The 20,092-nt window shown below is 40.1% G+C and overlaps 1 protein-coding gene across 1 annotated transcript in view; it reads right to left on the bottom strand.

Annotated features, from left to right (window-relative positions):
* Nucleotides 1-711: 711 nt before the first annotated feature.
* Nucleotides 712-20,092, bottom strand: part of SLC6A1 (solute carrier family 6 member 1) — a 153,819-nt gene continuing 134,438 nt past the window's right edge. The window contains exons 10-14 of the mRNA XM_040406929.1: nucleotides 7,166-7,297; nucleotides 6,316-6,418; nucleotides 4,566-4,666; nucleotides 1,747-1,914; nucleotides 712-816 (exon numbers count right to left, since the gene is read on the bottom strand). Coding sequence (XP_040262863.1) covers nucleotides 712-816; nucleotides 1,747-1,914; nucleotides 4,566-4,666; nucleotides 6,316-6,418; nucleotides 7,166-7,297 — 609 coding nt within the window. The remainder of the gene's footprint in view (nucleotides 817-1,746; nucleotides 1,915-4,565; nucleotides 4,667-6,315; nucleotides 6,419-7,165; nucleotides 7,298-20,092) is intronic.

Here is a 20,092-nt window from a genome sequence, read left to right on the forward strand (position 1 = left end):
AAATTTCAATAAAGTGTTCAATGGATTGTATATTTCATTTTGTAAGAAAAAGCTGGTGTTTGGCATATACATTATCATTTTTATTATTTAGATTTTTCTGTACTAAATGTATATGTAAATTTGGTCCCTTGAACTTGATTGTGCTTTCATTTTCTTAATAAGAAAAAAATCTATAATTTCCATTTAAAGAAAACCTTTGACAAAAAATATTAGACCTTTTTTTTTTTTTACAATAATTGAAAAAAGAAAATCCTTCAAACATCTATGTTATCTCCCTTTGTTCTGTAAAAATGCTAAGCAAAAAAAAAAAAGAAACAGAGATAATTTACCCTTTACATGGATTGTATTCAAAGTCTCGGGAGCTGCCTCTAAGAAATGTTACTGAATTAAAAATCAATCACACAAAACCCTATATCTTAGTAGCCAAATATAGCTTTAGAAATGGTGCTTTTTCGGTTTATAAATTCAACTCTTTGCAGTAAAGATAAAAACTTTAACAGTCTAAATTGCCTGAACACGCAAACCATTCACGTTAATTCACAAAACAGTAAGAAAATAACCTAGTTGATTTCCTTGTGCTCTACTGGTGATGGTCCCCTTTTTTGCCACTGGAGGTAGGTAAATTCTTTATTCCAGATGTAATTATGTGGTCATGTCAACCATTTTGTATTTAGAGGATCATAACAACTGGACTTCCTTAGTACAGTATATTTATATATAGGCTTCCTTGTTGGCAGAGTTACTCTTTGACAACTGTTCAGGCCCATTTTCATTGTGAACAATATCATCACTTGGCTGGATCATGACCTGTAGACGCTGGAGAAAATAAAAAGTGTTGTTGGATTATTGTATTGTATTAAAATATACCTGTGTGGCCTATGCAAATTTGTAGGGAATAGATTATGCTTAGTTTCAATTTTGCATTCTAGAAAGTTTATCTTTGAATATATTTACCAAGCATTATAGTAAAAAAAAAGCTTATAAAAAGGTAAAAATCCTCTAGTGGTACCGAATAGTCAAATAAAGCATGGTACAGTTTGCAAACAAAAATGGAAAAGCCAATAAGCAAATTAAAAATAAGCTTCTTTGTACATCTTTATTGAAATTTTTATCTGTTTCAATCTACAAAAAAGGTCAATGGGGGACTTTTATCATGCTATTTATGACACTATTATGGCATAAAAAAGTCACAAATTGTGGTACATGCAATATGTGTGCCATAATTTGTGACTTTTTTTTAGCATCTCATCATTTTTCCAAAGTAGTGAGAAAAGGGTCAGGGCTTAGTGGGAATTATTTCGTTATAGCAGATTGCTGAACAGGAAACGAACATAAATTATAGCTTAAGTCTATGCCAGGCTCTTGCTTTTGTAGATTTGATTTTCTAGCACATGAAGAGGCAGAAATGTGCCTAATTTTAATAAATAGGCGCTTCTCACTTCAATGCACAGAGGATCAAGATTTGTATATGGGAACTCCAGACTTGATAAATCTCCCCCCATGTGTTTTTTTTTCTAGTACACAAGGAATGGTTTCAAAGAGAAAAAAACAAAAATTACAAGAATTGCTTTCTCTTTCCCTTATTTTTCATTTTCCCCTAAGACAGGGATCAGCAACCTCCGGCACTCCAGCTATTCTAAAACTACAACTTCCACAATCCTCCTTTCACTTATATGGGAGTTACAAGAATAACTAAGTGTGCACGCTGGGAGCTGTAGTTTCAAGCTGTAGTTTTGAAGATTATACCTGTTTTAAAGATCCTTTGAGGGAGAGGAACATAAATATCATGTATCCTGGAATCAACAACATGGAAGATAAGGCCATAAACCAGCCAACTCCCTGTCCCCAAGCAGGGAAAACATAGCTGCCCATAGTAAGCGGAGTCATTTGCACAGCACTGAAAATGAATACTCCCTGTAAAAGACAAAAATAATTCAACAACAATTTTAAGATGCACATGTATTACTTGGCTCACTTTGAAAAGTAAGCTAACTCAAATCAGAAATGATTAAGTGCTGAAAAGGTCACAAAGTCAACATCAAGAAAATTAATGCAAAGTACTTTCAGTCTGGCATCAAAAGGGACAGAAATAGAAGCTGCTATAAAGCTCTTTCCTAAGGGAAACTTGTTGACATTTCAATAATCAGTGTTTTACAAAGTGGGTAGTGAAAGAACAGTCAAGTTTAAATTATGTTTGCCAAATCTTTACAAAAAATGTTAGTGTTGATTTTATTTATTTTTTTCCCCTCAACTTTTTTACACATCAAGGCCTATAGAATTGCTTATCTATTAAACAAGGTGGACACCCCAATAACAGTAAAACTAGACAGCTTATTCACCCCAATTTGAGAATGAAGGCCAAATATAACTGCTTATTAAACAAGGAGGACATTGTTCAATTATCTAGCTCTGTGCCCTACACAGGGATTGATACAAACTGTGCTGTCTCCTATGGATCTCTTTAGCTTCAGATTACAGTCCCTGAACTGTGCCTGCAGTCACCCTATGCTCTACCTACAGCGTGTAAAAGCTCTCCCTCCGATCTCCCTACACTGTCCCTGCACTCTCCTTATAGAATATTCCATAATTAAAAGCTTTTAGCAACACTGTCCCTAGTGCTTGTCATGTCTATCCCTATGCTCAGCTCACACTGAAATGGCAGAGACCACGCGGGATGAGGCTTTTAAAGGGCTGTGACATCACAAGGACTGGCTAGCTGCTGTTTGGCTTTCTGTGTGGCATTATGTGTGATTTAGCATTCCCGGGCTTCTAACTTTCACTTTGTAACATGTGTAGCCTCCATTTTAGGAAAAAAATATTTTTTTACCACGAAGCATGAGGAAATTTAGATTTGTTGAGAATCACATTTTTCCTAAATTTCAAATCGAATTCCACTTTGGATCCTTCGATTCGCTCAACAATAGTCGTTATATCGCTGCATGACTCATATTTTCTTGAAATTCAGCTCAGAAACATGTGTCCTGACTGTATTCTTCAGAATTTGCTAATATAATGCAGAATTCATTGAACCATCAAACCATGATACCACCACTGTGGTTTTTATGCTGGAATGCAGTGTTTACCTTTCTCCAAACCAAAAAGTTCTATTATGGTCTATTCCATCTGCAAAAAGAATGTTTCAACAGCCTTTTTGGCTTGTCCATGTGATCTTTAGCAAACTGCAGATGGGCCACAATGTTCTTTTTGGAAAGAAGTGGCTTTCTTTTTGCAATCCTGCCATGCACACTATTGTTTAGTGTCCTCCTGATGTTACACTCATGAACATTAACATTAGCTGATGTGCATAGGTAAGGCCTTTAGTTGCTTAGAGGTTTCCCTGGTATCCTTTGTGAGCTTGAAGATTATTATATGCTTTGTTCTTGCTGTAGTCTTTGTTGGTTGACCACTCCTGAGGAGGATAATAATGGTCTTGAATTTACTCCATTTGTACACAATCTGGCTCTGGTTTGGAGGAGTACAGACCTTTTAGAGTTGGCTATGTAACCTTTTCCAGCCTGAAGAACATCAACAGTTCTTTTTCTGAGGTCCTCAGCAATCTCCTTTGTTTGTACCATATTCACTTCCACAAATATATGTTGTGGAGATCAGATTATTGTTTAAATAAAACAGGTCACCCACTCATACCCGACTGTCTTCTCATTGAGAAAACACTTGACTCTAATTTCACCTCCAAATTTTCTGCTAATCACTAAAATTCCCAAACTTTTGCCAGCCTGTTATCTTTTAGGACGTATGTGAAAATCTGATGCCTCTTTAAGTCCAATGTATGCAGAAATATTGAAAATTCTGAAGTATTCACAAACTTTCAAGCATCACTGTATCACACATGAAACAGTGAATACATATACGGTATCTACCTGAAAGATCACTAATTTCATAGGTCACTTAATAGCAATTTTAAAATAACATTATTAAAGTCATTTAAAAAAAAATACTTTTTATTGTTTGCTTACAGGCATGGTTTCATATTTATAGATTTTTAGTGTCCAACCATGCAGACAACTCTAATGATGGCACTATTTATAGGCTTGAAGTTAAAGTGACTAGTGACAGGAAAGTTGTTTGGCTATTGTCCAGGATTAGAAACCTGGCTGCTTTCTTCCATAAACAGTTTCACACTTGTCCTTAGGTTGTTTGTGGTACTGTAGCTCAGCCCTATTCATTTTAATAGAGCTGAGCTGCCATACCAGACACAACCCGTGGACATGTGTGGCAAAGTTTTTGAAAGAAAACAGACATTTTGTTCTACTCCTGGAAACCCCTTAAATTGTGACTAATGCCGATACTGAATTTAAAGGCATAATACAGATGTTTCTGTCAGGGTCTATATAAAACTGGGGAAAAACATACAAATTTGGCATGCTCCATTCGACCAAACTGCTTGAATAGGACAATATCTCCAAACAAATAGAATCTATCTATTTATCTATCTATCTACAGTATTTCATAACATAGTTAACATACTGAGTACAATGTAACAATATTTTTTTCTCAATGATAAATATTTCCTGCCAATGAGACATTTTATTAGTCACCCATCTTACCCCTACAACAATGGGTGTAAAGAATGACCAGCAGAGTTTCCACCAAAGAGAAGGCCTGTAACCAACCATTTCTTCAATGTTGTCATAAAATCTATTAACACCTGGAAAAAATATGAATGTTTAAATGAAATCCAGAGACTTGAAAAAAAAGCAATATTTCTAATTGCAGTATAATGAAATGGGTTACTTTTATGAGATACCATTCTGTAGATTTTATACACATTAGTTTTTAGGTATACATAAGTATATTTAGCTATATAACCTATTTTCAGCATAACTTTATTCTCAGTACCTTTTTAGTTTAAAACAGCAAAGCAAACAACTTTTGATTTTTCTGTTCTCAGATGACCTCTTGTATTAGTTTGATTTAAAGAGGACCTTTCACCACTCCTGACATGCCCGTTTTAATAGCTTCATGCATTCCCCATGTAATAACAATTCAGAAGTATCTATTCTTATGGCTCTATGTTGTGCCATTCCTTTATTATTCCTGCTATAAGTTATGAATTAATTGCTAGCAGTCTTCAGTAAGGGTACAGAGGGGGGGTAACAAGTTGAGGGGTGTACCGACACAGACTGACTCTATCCAATCAGTGCTGCCCTTTTACAGACTGTGCAGGGACACCCCCCTTAACTGGTTAACTGTACCCTTACTGCAGACTGTTTGCAATTCATTCATAACTTCTAGTTGAAATAATAAAGGAGTGGCACAACATGGAGCCATAAGAGTAGATGCTCCAAAATTGTTATTAAGTGGGGAACGCATGAAGCTATTAAAACAGGGATTTCAGGAGCGGTGAAAAGTCCTCTTTAAATGAGATGTCAGCCAATGCTTGAGATCAAACAGTGGTGCAGTGACTGAGTGGTTAGCACTGTGGCTTTTCAGTACTGCAATCTTGGGGTGGAGGCCAATCAATGTTAAAATCTGCATGGAATTAAATACCTTTGCCCTTTACTAAAATGGCTTGTAGTGCCAATGCCAATGTTAACAGTCTGCTAGGGCAACCACTGGTTATTGTCTCTTCTCGTGTATGTGATTCATGATGAATCATATCACATTACAGCCCCGGCAAATCATCATGCATGACACATTATGTCATGTGAGTGCAGTTGCTAATTGTCATAGACAATACTTAAAGGGGCTATCCCATGATTAATGTGAAAAATTTAAATCAAACATCACATAATTATAGTACATTACCACCACTTTCTAGCAAAGCTAGAACCTGCCTTGTATCTCACATGCATCCAGAACTTCCCCATCCTGTTTATTGCTCCAATTGCTTTTGCTAGTTTATTTCAGGCTGCCAGCTCAGAGGGAGTGTCCTTTCCTAGGGAGTGTGTCCTTTCTGTTGCGTCTTTATGTTGTAGCTAGGCAACGTTCTGCTGAAGAGTGTCACTCCCTGCAGTAACATTCTGCAGTGTAAGTAATGGCTTGTTGCAGATTTTCCGAAGTTTAATCCACACCTAAATCCATCCTTTGCTTTCTTTTGGAAGGAAAGCTACTTTGCACACCCATAAGAGGCTTGTTGGGTCTATAAGACTCCTCAAGCAGGTGAACATCTCTCTGTGTTTGCCCCTCTCAAAATTCTAACAAATCTAGACAAATCTGAAAAATATTTGCATTGAACTTTGATTCTAATTAATCGATTCGATCATTTCCTAAATAGACATGTTTACTAAAACAGGCATGTCCGGAGAGCTGAAAGGTCCTCTTTGAGATAACATAATATTTCATAGGCTTTCTTACCATAACACCATGATATTGAAATGCACTCAAAAAACACAAGGAACAGCAGACTCATTCCACTGGCTGAATAATAATCGAAAAGTTTGAATACATAAATTCCACCCTGCGGAGAAAAGAAAACTTCAGATTACATGTTTGATTTTTTTTATACAATGACAATTAACTGAATGCTATAATTCCTCCCAATCTTGTTCAAAGCATGTCATACCATGAGAGTAAAAGACTACAAAATATTTAAATGTGCAATCTTATACTTAGATTGATCATCTTTGCAGAGTGGACTATAATTATGACCATGTGAGAACAAGCTCAATGTTGGTGGTCCTTATATAGTTGCTACAGTTGAATAAAGACCAAGGGTCCATCAAGTTTAACTTTCCACCCTTTAATTATCAAACAGTGACATGCACTTATCTCAGTCTGTGTATAAGAAAGATATAGCTAATTGCCATAGAAATTATCAAAACTGGGGTATTGAGGCTTGAAAATAGATTTCTTAGAAGCGATATAATTACTATACAAATATAACAATTTACATTAAGCAAATCAAATATTTTAATTTTTTTATACGTAGACCTATAATCATGGGAAGGGGACCTCCACTATGTCTAAAGGAAAGATGATTTCTACATATTCATAAACAGTCCTTACACAGTATGGTTGAAAGAAGAGAGATAGGTCCATCAAGTTCAAACATGGCATGGGTGAGGATGTGGATGAAGGTAGGACAATATGAAACCAGAATAGTTTGAACATGATTGACTTGTGTTTTTGTCTACCTTTCTAGGTCTTTCTGCTAGACATGTTGTATTATTTCAGCCTGCACACAAACCGATACAAGAATAGTTACCTGAGTTATGTTGGACAAACCAATGAGATAGGAAACAACGCACACAACTGCAATAAATATTTCTCTTCGAGTACGCAACAGTTTTGGAAACTCATCCACAAGAGCTGTTATAAACCCTTCAACTGTGCAGAACTGCAAAGTAAGAAGGAACATTGTACAATTCATGTCAGCAAAATCATTAAAATTATATACTTAGGTACAATAGGCCTTGGGAACAAATAAATTACATTCTCATGGTTCAGCTCAGAAAATGACTACCACATTCAAGTGCCTCATAAGTATTCAAAACGGCATTTTATTTTTCCATCTGCTGTCTGCTGGAATTTCTCTTACCTTGTTAAGAAATGTGCATTCAAATTGGTGTTATTGTTGGTGAGATCTGTCAATTTTTCATAGCTGGAAAAACATCAGAGCTTATTGCTTTATTTGGAGTGGTTTGCCTATTTATATACTGCATCTATATCTCCCTCTGATGGGATCAAAGATTAAAAGAACCTGAAGTGACTACTCTGTGCATTTGCATGTAAATCAATGATAGTAGGTACAGATGGTTGCATCTAATATTCTGCTGGGTATTCATTCTTAAAATGAAGGATACCATTCTAAACAAATATTTAACAAACAAGCTATACAATTAAACTCACTCCTTTGCTTTAAAACTAAAAGTAAATAATCAATAAAAAATATAAATCATTGTCATCACCGCATCCCAAAACATCATACTATTACAATGTAGAAGTATTTATCACTAACGGTGAACAATGTAACAGAAAAGAAAGCATGGTTGGTTCAGTGTTTTTTGGTCTCTTCACCCCCCAAAAAAGATTGATTAAAAAGTAATTAAGAAGTCAAACATATCCCAAATTGGTATTGATAAAAAATGCAGATTGTTCCACAAAACATGAGCCCTTACACAACAGCATAGACATAAGTATGAAAATGTCATAATAGAATATGGAAATACAAAGAAAAAATAATTTTTTCTACAGTTTTAAATTTTCAAGTATTAAAACACAAGAAAAACAAAAAAAAGCGGTGTTTCTGTAATTGTATTGACCCCGCAGGATGACGTTAACATGTCATTTTCACTGCATAGGGAACGCTCTAAAAAACGCGCAAAAAAGTGTCACACATGTGGTATCGCCGTGCTCAGAAGAAGTAGGGAAATGTGGTTTGGGGTGTATTTTTACATATACCCATGCTGGTCGAGATAAATATCTCTGTAAATTGACAACTTTGTATACAATTTTTTTAAAAGTTGTCATTTATTGTGTGTGAGATATTTCTCACACACAGTATGGGTATATGTAAAAATACACCCCAAAACACATTGCCCTACTTCTTCTGAGTACGACGATACCACATGTGTGACACTTTTTTGCAGCCAAGATGCGCAGATTTTTTTTTGCCACAAGTTAGCGGAAATTGATTTTTTTTTGTTTGTTTGGGTTTTTTTTTCTTACAAAGTCTCATATTCCACTAACTTGTGCCAAAAAATCTTACATGAACTCACCATACCCCTCACGGAATCCAAATGCGTAAAAATGCCCTGTGAAATCCTAAAGGTACTCATTGGAATTTGGACCCCTTTGCGCAAGAAAAGGCATTCTCTATATAGTTCTGGCAATGTGCGGATCCGCAAAATGCAGAAAGCACATTGCCGATGTCCGTGTTTTGCGGATCCGCGGATCCGCAAAACACATACGGACGTCTGAATGGAGCCTTATAGGGGGGTAATCAATGACAGGGGGGTGATCAGGGAGTCTATATGGGGTGAACAGGGGTTAATAAGGGGTTAATAAGTGACAGGAGGGGGGGTTGGGTAGTGTAGTGTGGTGCTTGGTGCTACTTACAGAGCTGCCTGTGTCCTCTGGTGGTCGATCCAAGCAAAAGGGACCACCAGAGGACCAGGTAGCAGGTATATTAGATGCTGTTAACAAAACAGCGTCTAATATACCTTTCTGATGCAATTATTTTAACATCTACAGCCTGCCAGAAAATGATCATCGCTGGCAGGCTGTAGTTTAACTTCTCAGCTGCGCGTCGCTGTAAAAGCGCGCGCATGCGCGTCATTGAGACCTGAGAGAGCCGCCGCACTGACGCCTTTCGGCGTTAGTGTGATGGCAGGAGGTTAATGTGGTTCGGCAAGTGCCTAGGGGCGGCGTTACTGCAGTAAGTGCCCAGGCCCTTCGGCGATGTGCCCAGAAAACCACACCTCTTTCACCTCTCTGGCCCACCCTTGTTGCCAATTATTACCTCCTCGACTCCCTCCCAGATCTTGCACCTGCGCCGCTCCACACTTGTCCCGCACCTGCGCACTGCTGTGCCCATTATGGGCAGAGGAACAGGTAGTTAGACTGCGCTTGCACCGGCGGTGCAGGTGCGAGATCTGGGAGGGAGAGGAGAAGATAATAGGAAACACGGGCGGGTCAGAGAAGTGAAAGAGGTGTGGTTTTTTGGGCACATTGCCGAGGGGCCTGGGCACTTGCTGCAGTAACGCCACTCCTGGGCACTTGCCAAACCTCTTTAGCAGAATTTTAAAAAGTCTTTATTTGAAGATCTCGGCGAGGGACAGAACAAATAAATGTACCATTGTAATGAGGGCACAGGAGTCTATAACCTGATCTGAGCGGTCTAAAAGGCTCAGAATAGGTGACAGACTCCCTTGAAGAATAACCTGAGTTCAGCACCTCAGCTTATCAGTACCAGTATGCCACAGCCATTCAACTTCCTAGCACATTTTTTTAGTTGCTTTTGAAACTTTTCTTGTTTGGACTGGTTTTCACCTTAGTTGTTCAATGCTGGCAATCCCAGGTTACTATCCAGCCACATACAATTCACAAAAAATCAAAAAAGCTAATTGGCAATTTTATTTCATTAGTTAATGTCTCCATCATCTGTAACACGGCACATTTTGTCTGACAGTTGTAAAACAAAAATACTGCAAAATTATTGCATAATTTTATGCACTGTTCACACAGATCCACATATTGTTTTATTTCAAATGTGCATTTGTCAAGCAAAAATGTATTATTTTGCTGATTGGTGCACACAGCCTTTCATTTTATTTAATCTGGTCCTTTGTGCCACAATCACCGACTTCTCCCAGCTCAAGCCAGGTCTAAAAAAGTGGGAGTGGTGTAGACTGGGAAGGGTATGGGCCAGCAGGCCCATCTCATTTACCATTTTCTACTGTTGTTTTAGGTGTAGAAAATTTTCTAAATGTAAGATAACTAGGGAGCTGTCTTACATTTAGAAGTGGCCGTGGATCTGCCAAAGTTATGTAGAGGCCGGTGCCTCTACATAACTGTGGCAGATCCACCGTCAGTGCAGAGCTTTATTAAGACCGACGTCTAAAATGCTGTTCTTAATAAATATGCCCTATTTGCATATCTATCCATCTGTGCAGTTTTCCACATGTGATATCACCAAAGTAGGGTGCCTTCATAGGTGAGTCACAGTTGGTGTAGGGACTCTAAAATAAAAAAAACTAAAATAATAAACAACAACTTTATTATGTTACTTGACTTATAACTGGGGAAACTGCACTTATGATATTCTATAAACGCACAATACCATACTTGGGAGCTACTTTGTATTATGGTACTGTCTGCTGATCTAGCTGAGTACATATATGTATACACAGGCACAATTGCTCCTATATATTCAACTAGGAGCGGTCTATAATACACACAGTTGATCTAGCTAGGTACCTATAATATTTGAATCTGTGGCTCCTGTATGATATCCTAAGTGAGGAAGCGGGGTTTGGGTATACGATGTGATTAATAACTACTAGTAAACACAGCTCTCACCCTCAGTGTAATACGTTAACAGAATACTATCCTCCAACACCCCTAATGTAATGCTGAACTCCCTCACTACTGGCTCACATTAAAATATATCTGTCACTGCCTAGTACATATTCAAATAATCTGCTAAAACTGGCTATAGATCAACGCTGGCTCGACGCGTTTCTGGTGAAACCACCTCATCAGGAGCCTAAATGTTATTAACGCCAGATTAACATAGTTATAACAAACAGGTCCCACTCAAAGAGGCAACCTTGGCGTGGTCAGTGGGATTAAGCCTTTTGATCAAAATGTACACTAATGCCTCTTGTACAGCATGCAGTATAGGGGACTGTACACTTTAATATTGCGCGGAGAAGCTAGTTTAATTAGAACTAAGCATAGCATTGTGGATGTACGATCCAGCTCTGTTTTTCTCCCTTTGATATCTAAATTTTTTTTGGAAGCAGGTATATCGCACCCCTAAATCAGTATTTTGTGGAAGCAGGTATATAGAACCCCTTAATCAGTATTTTGTAGAAGCAGGTATATTGCACCCCTCAATCAGTATTTTGTGGAGACAGGTACTGTATATAGAACCCCTGAATCAATATTTGGTGGAAGCAGGTATGTCACACCCCTCAATCACTATTTTGTGGAAGCCGGTGTATCGCAGGCCTCAATCAATATTTTGTGGAAGCAGGTATATCATACCCCTCAATCAGTATTTTGTGGAAGCAGGTACAGAGAACCCCTTAATCGGTATTTTGTAGAAGCAGGTATATCCCACCTCTCAATCAGCATTTTGTGGAAACAGGTATATAGAACACCTGAATCAATATTTTGTGAAAGCAGGTATATTGCACCACTCAATATGTATTTTGTGGAAGCATGTGTATCAAACCCCTTAATCAGTATTTTGTTAAAGCAGGTATATAGAACCCCTCAATCAGTATTTTGTAGAAGCAGGCATATCACACCCCGCAATCAGTATTTTGTGGAAGCAGTTATATAGAACACCTTAAAGGGATTCTGTCACCTCTTTTTACCTTATAGAGATGCGGACATGCACGGCTAGATCGCCGTTAGCATGTTCGCAATATACCTGTCCCATATCTCTGAGTGGTTTTATTGAGTGAAAAAATGATTTTATATATATGTAAACCCAGCCTGGTAAGAGCCCAAGGGCGGGTACTAACCATTCTGGAGCCTAGCCATGCCCCCCTGTGAAGGAGCCCAGCACCGCCTGTATCCACAAATCTCCTCCTTTCTCGCAAAGTCACATCGCTGTAATCTCGCGATGCGCGAGCTCGCGCATGCGCAGTGTCGGCATAGTGTTCCTTCCCTGTGCTGGTAATAGCCTCAGTGAAAGAACTGCGCATGCACAAGCTTGCGCACCACGATATTACGGCGATCTGACTTAGTGAACAAGGAGGGGTTTCTTGGATACAGGCGGTGCTGGGCTCCTTCACAGGGGGTGCGTGGCTAGGGCTCTAGAACGGTTATTACAGCCCCTTGGGCTCCTTACCAGGCTGATTTACATATATATAAAATATTTTTTTACACTCAATAAAACCACTCAGAGATATGGGACAGGTATATTGCGGACATGCTAGCGGCGATCTAGCCGTGCATGTCCGCATCTCTATAGGGTAAAAAGAGGTGACAGAATCCCTTTAATCCCTTTAATCAGTATTTTGTAGAAGCAGGTATATCGCACTCCTCAATCAGTATTTTGTGGAAACAGGTATATAGAACCCCTGAATCAATATTTGGTGGAAGCAGGTATATCGCACCCCTCAATCAGTATTTTGTGGAAACAGGTATATAGAACCCCTGAATCAATATTTGGTGGAAGCAGGTATATCGCACCCCTCAATCAGTATTTTGTGGAAGCAGGAATATCAAACCCCTTAATCAGTATTTTGTGGAAGTAGGTATATCGCACCCCTCAATCATTTTTTTTGGGGCAACAGGTATATCACAAATAGCAAATAGTTGTTCCAATAACTCTTGTCCCTCTATATACCTGAGGTATTGCAGCAGAACCGCACACAACTGCTGCACAATACAAATTAATTATAATATACTTTGTATGTTAGAAAGTATATTATAGGTATATCACACCCCTCAATAAATTTTTTGGGGCGTCAACAGGTATATCACACCAGTTGTAATTAGTTATTCCAATAGCGTTTGTCCCTCTATATAGCTGCAGTATCGCAGCAGAACCGCACACAACTGCTGCACAATACAAATGTTAGAAAGTATATTATAAGTATATAACACCCCTCAGTATATCACACCTATCGATAGCCCACCTATACCAGTCCTTAAAAGGATTGTTGTGGCCCTATTAGCTAGCATTTGGTGTCCCTAACAGCCTGTCCCTGCTCCACACAGCAACATCTCCCTACACTGGCAAAAAACAGAATGTAAAATGGCTGCCAGATTGGGTTCTGTAAAGCTATAATCTGACAGCTCACTCTGCTGTCTTGTCTCCCAAGCGTTTTCTTGAGACAGGATTAAATTTCTCTCATAGCAAAAGAATATCTGGTTCCTCAGTTTCCCTCATAGGGGGATAAGATATGGTTCTTGGGAAAGGGAGCTCTGCATGTGCTTCCTCAATTGCCCCCCCCCCCCCCTTCCTTCATAACTAACAGAAACTCTCTCTCTTCTCCTTTCTATGTCTCTTTAGACCTAAACGCTCCTACCTTGCAGGAAGTAGAACCAGCCCACTCCTACCAAGAGGGGAGGAACAGGGTGGTTAACCCTGTTCCTGCCAACCATTGCTAACTATTATCCCCCCCCCTAGAATAAATGGCATAGCATCACATTACACTGCATATTAATCATTAAACAATTGTAGATATTGAAAAGTCTGGGGTACTGCACACCAATATGCTGATATTTTACATTGGACATAAGTACAGTATAATATGCTTTGTGACAACCAAATTTAAGGCAGACATACATTTTATATATTTTTCTGCACTATACAAACTTGATTTATTAGGGTCTATGAATGCCCTTTCAACAACAATACAAATTGCATCTTCTTCACTGCTTTAAAAAAAAAACAAGATTCATTCTTCATAAAAGAAGCGCACTGCTATATTATAACACTACTTATCCTGACCATGAATTTCTTCTATCATTTGAAACTGAACCAACAACTCCATCCTCTTCCCCTCCTGCTTTGACAGTGCCAGAAGCATATAGCCTTAGGCCAATCTTTGGCTTTTTTTTTTCCACAATTGCTCATCCCTCTGTCAGTCCAAAATAGTAACATAGAGAATGCATTCCAGGCAGTATTATTTCAATCTGAAAGGTGCAGTGAGGTGAAAGACATTTTGTAAGAGCAAATCTGAAACAGGAACTGCTTGTAAAGCACCATAGTAGAATAGAGGGAATATGTGCAAGTCTACAATGTAATATTATCTGCTGAGCTGGACAGGCATACCCATAGTTCTAATAAAGGGTGCAGTTTGAAATCATTGAAGGGTATTCAAATTCCAAGAAAACATTTAATGCATTAATGCATCGCTGCAAAGTATCATATATACAGTTAAAACGAGAAAGGATGACACATACCGGTCCTATACTGTATGCATGGTGGTCAAATGTACTGGTTGAAAGTGGTTTGAACATTACATCTCTTATCTTGTACTGGTCCTTAATAACAGTACAGTCCACAGCTGCAATCACAATTCTGCTGCCTACTTCTAGAAAGTCAGCAGGTGACATATCCCAAACTGAGCTGCTAGTAGTTAGCTATTTTTCTGCTATAGTATAGCTATTGATTTAAAAAAGAACTTCCCAGAATACAAATATCTGTGCGAACTGTGAGCCAGCAAAAAATGCAGAACATTTTCAACCTTGATAATAGGTTTAGGCAGGCTGCTGAATCTCTGGAGGTACTCTCTGGTATGGAGACTTACCGGCAATGCTCTATGGGAAAAGAATATGCAAAGAGGTATCTCCCAATAAGGAGAACCATCTATCCAGAACCACCTATTGGAAGTTCCTCCTTATGAGTCAAGATCCTCCTTTCCAAAAAGCCTTGAGATTTGACAAGGAAATACGTCCAAGCCAGATATCAATCCATAGACAGCTGTTTTAGGGTGCTTGCCCCTCATCATTATAGAGTTGGATTCTGGCTGGCTCAGTGCGATGCCTTGAAAGTGGCTTAAGTAGTGGGTGGTTTGTGTGCTGGCACACGGTAGGGTACTTCTTTGGCGCACAAAAGACGACCTCAATTGGGGAACGTTTGGTTTAATAGCTGTTTATTGTGCAGTAGTCTACTGCACAATAAACAGCTATTAAACCAAACGTTCCCCAATTGAGGTCGTCTTTTGTGCGCCAAAGAAGTACCCTACCGTGTGCCAGCACACAAACCACCCACTACTTCCTCCACAGTCCCTAGGAGTTTTTGGCAACTCCATCCAAAGGGACCGAACGGGTACTGGCGGCAATGACCCCCCCCCCCCTCCCTCTCTCTGTGGACCTGCCCCTATGGACGTTGTGCGCACACACGCACAACACCAAAAGGTGAGCATACTCCATCCATTTCTTTAAACCATATTATCGATACCCACCACCCTATGAGCGCCTCTCCCCATTTTTGTCTCTCGCCACAACTGTTGAAAGTGGCTTAGGCAGGGTGCAGAATCTCCTTAAAGAGGCCAGTTCTGTATGGAGATCTATTGACAATCCTCCACAGGAAACTAATATGCTAAGAGATATATCCAAGAAAGAGAAGCATCTTTCCAGTGCCACCTACTGGAAGTGATTCACTATGAGTCAAGACACAGCTTTCCAACAAGCCTTGGGATTTGACAAGAGAATATAATGAAGCCAGGTATCCATCTGTAGACACATGTTGCAGGGTGCTTGCCTCCTCATCAGTACAGATTAGGATTCTGGCTGGCTCAGTGTGGTGCCTTGAAACAGCTTAGGCAGGGTGCTGAATCTCCAGATAGTGGATGAATCCAAACATAAATGTAAAAGGGGCAAAGCTAAAGGGGGTGCATAGGAAAAAGCTGCACCTTATCCTTGGTGCTAGAGAGGGCAAAAGGCCTCTATGTTGCAGATAAAGACACCACTATTATAAATGGTACATGGTAGGTGCGGAGCATCCCATATTTTGCATTGAGGCCCAGGAGTATTCAGTAATGTAAAAACATACATAACTGGATGAACACTGTAATCTTCTAAGACCAAGATGTGCAATCAGTAATATGACTAATAAGACTTGTCATACTGTATTTAGTCGCTGCCAGGCTTATTAGGAAATCTAATGTTCCTTCTTCACGTGTTGCACTTAGATCTTAACATTTGTAAGCAGCTAAAATGTAGATTTGTCTACGGAGTCATTTACAATAAGTCTATATTCCATAAGAACTCCGGATAATTATATATACTTCAGACATTATTGTTGAAATATTTTTTTTCTCACTGATCGTCTCAGTTCCCGAGGCATATAGCGACCTACTTTCCTCATATGACTTGACAACTATTCAGAAAATGACTGCAGCACTTGTCAAGACTCCTGTGCGCTCATATGTGAAGCAATGGCATGGTCACTTCGGAGCATCATAAATCATCATGTTTTAGTGACATTGTAATTGTATCAGTGCTTTCTCAAAGCCCAAAATGTATATAAACCTATAAATAAAGTTTATTAAAACATACTGTAAATGACCTAAAATGATATTTTCTAACATACTTCATTTATTTTATTATTTTCCATGCAATATAGGCAACAGCTATAGGCAATCCATACTTCCGTGCACTGTTGCATAAGGGAGCTCCATGGAACATCGCTTCTCCTGTCTGCACCAACGTTGCTCTCCTAAAGCCTGGCATACATGTGCTATGCCAGGTTTAAGGGGGTTGTGCAGCCATTAATATTGATGACCTATTCTCAGGGTAGAGTCATCATTGGGGGTCAGACTCCCGGCACCCCCGCCAATAAGCTATTTGTAAGAGCACTGCTTACTTTTCAAAATTACACTGCGCATCATCTCGCTGGCAGCAGTGGCGCAATGTAATTACAAGTGCTCATCCCATTCAAGCAAATGGAAAAAGCACTTGTAATTACACTGCACCGCTGAGACTTCCAAGGCGATGCCAAGTGTAATCTTGGAGAAGAAGTAGTGCTCTCATGAGTCTTCGAACAGTGCGGTGGAGGTGCCCCCCACTGAGTAGATATTGATGAACTATTCTAAGGATAGGTCATCAATATGTAAATGCTGCACAACCCCTTTAAGCAGAGTGGGCACAGTTAGGGAAGCATTGTGCTATATTGAGCTCCTATCCTGCGCCTGCCTGTTCCGTGCTGCTACAGCCTTGCATGTTGAATGGTCTAGCAGAGCAAGCGGGCGCAGGGCTAGAGCAAAGTATTATTATGTACTTGCTGCACTACCCATATCTACGCCAGGCTTTAGCAGAACAGTGCTGGTACAGACAGGAGCATTGATGTGCTATGGAGCACAGCATGCACGGGTGAGTCTCTCTGAGGAACAGAACCACTTTACCACCAACGAGTGGGCCTCCATGCGGGAAGTGTGTGCCGTGTTGCGCTATTTCGAGTACTCCACCAACATGGCCAGTGTCGATGACGCCGTCCTCAGCGTTACTATTCCACGTCTATGTCTCCTTGAAAAATGCTTTGGGCGATGATGGAAGAGGATGTGGCACAAGAGGAAGAGGAGGAGGAAGAGGGATCATTTCCACAGTTATCAGGCCAGTCATGGCTCAGAGGGTGGGTTCCTGCACCAACAGAGGCCAGGTACACAACTGTCCAGCCAGGACACAGTTCTGGAGGATGAGGAGGAGGAGGAGGATGATGATGATGATGAGGAGGAACTGTGTTCACAATAGGTGGCACCCAAAGCAGGTCATGGGCATCCCTGGAGCGTGGCTGGGGGGATACAAAGGACACAGACAATACACTTCCCACAGAGAACAGCTTGTCGTTGCCTATGGGAAGCCTGGCACACATGAGTGACTACATTCTGCAGTGCCTGCTCATTGACCGCCGAGTTGCCCACATTCTAATTAGTGCTGATTACTGGGTGGCCACCCTTCTGGATCCTCGCTACAAGGACAGCGTGCCGTCCTTAATTCCGTCACTGGAGCGTGATTGGAAGATGCGCAAGTACAAGCGTGCGCTGGTAGATGCGCTGCTGATGGCATTCCCACCTGCCAGCAGGTGCTCAGTGGAAGCACAAGGCGAAGGCAGAGGAGTAGGAAGAAGTCGCCAACGCAGCTGGGGCACCGCCAGCATCTCAGAACAGAGGGTTATCATGGCCGAAATGTGGAAAAGCTTTGTCAGCGCGCCACAACAACCAGCACCACCAGCTGATACAGAACGTCTTAGCAGGAGGCAGCATTTCAGCAACATGGTGGAACAGTATGTGTGCACATGCCTACACGTACTGACTGATGGGTCTGCCCCATTCAACTTCTGGGTCTCCAAATTGGGCACATGGCCTGAGCTTGCCCTTTATCTTTTTGAGGTGCTGGCCTGCCCTGCAGCCAGTGTATTGTCCAAACGTGTGTTTAGCACATCAGGGGGGGTGATCACAGAAAAGCACAGCCACCTGTCCACAGCCAATGTGGACAAGCTCACGTTCATTAAAATGAACCAGGCATGGATCCCACAGGACTTGTCCGTACCTTGTGCAAAATAGACATGTATACCGGCCTTATCCAGCCATTGTTATACTCCAGTGTACTTTCTCTTTTCATTTTCTTTTCTATTTCCCAATGTTTTGGGGTCTTCCCAAAATTATAAAAAAATTTAAATACAAAAAAAAAAGAAAGGAAATAAAAATAAAAAACAACAAAATAGTGTTGGCTAACTCCTCCTCCTCAACCACTGTTTCTACCTACACGTCCACCTACTCCTCAACCTCCTACTCCACTTTGACCTCTGCCTCCTAGTTCAAGATTATTATAATTTTTTTTTTCTATTCTATGTTTTTCTTATTTGTTTGCAGGGCAATTTTGTTTCCCTTTGCAGTCCTCTAGCCCTTACTATGACTATTTTACAGGCATTTTAGTGCCCCAAAGTTCGGGTCCCCATTCACTTCAATGGGGTTCGGGTTCGGGGTCAAATTCGGGTCCGAACCCGAACTATGTTGGCCAAACTCGGCGAACCCGAACTTCCAGGTGTTCGCTCATCCCTACTCAGAAGCTGTCTTACATTTAGAACTTGACAAAGGCTATCACTAAGCCGAAACGTTGCATCTGGAATAAAAATCCACCTTTTGGACGAGCTGTCTGCATTTTTTTATTTTTTTGGACATCTACAAGTTTTTAATATTGGGGGGCTTTTTACCACCTCCCTCGGAGACGAGCACCTGCAGCATCATTACTAAGGAGTGCTGTCCACCCGTGTTTTTTTTTACATTTAGAACTGGCGGAGGATTGGCCGAAGTTATGAAGAGGCCTGCATGTCTTCATAACTTTGGCGGAACCACCGCCAGCACAGGATCTTTATTAAGACTAATTAATAAATGTGCCCCTTTATGTTCTTACTTTTTGCACTGGGAAAGTTATTTCTTAGAGGGATTATCATTTCATAACACATTTGTATGCAAACTGAAGCTCATTTCACAATTACGTCATGGTTTCTATTTTGAAAATTAAACCATAATGCGTGGCCAGATTTGTTGCATGACAGATTCTGTACCAGCAGCATTTAACTGATCCCATTGATCCATAATGAGTTCCATTGGGTTCTGATGATGTGTCTATTATGTTAATTGGAAAAAGAGTGCAGTCTTAAATAACCAAAGGTGGATGCAGATGGAAACAGAGTCAAAGGTGAATTTATACAGCACTAATGAACAGAGAACTGTCGGAAAGGAAGCGTTCCTTCTCAACAATTGCCTGCTTGTTATTGGAGATCAAGAGCTGCATTCACATGCAGTGATCACCTCTACTCTATGAGGATGAGCGATGGCTACTCCCATCACTCATGCTCATACAGTTTCATTGTTTTTCAGCAGCAGAGTGCTGTTTAAACAGCATGATTTGCTGCCCAGAGAAAATGATTGAGGTGTCCACACCACAGATCATTTCCCTCAATAAGAGAGCATTTTGCTTGGTTATCTCGTGATCTGTG

This window comes from Bufo bufo, chromosome 9 (assembly GCF_905171765.1).
Source record: "Bufo bufo chromosome 9, aBufBuf1.1, whole genome shotgun sequence".
NCBI classification, from domain to species: domain Eukaryota; kingdom Metazoa; phylum Chordata; class Amphibia; order Anura; family Bufonidae; genus Bufo; species Bufo bufo.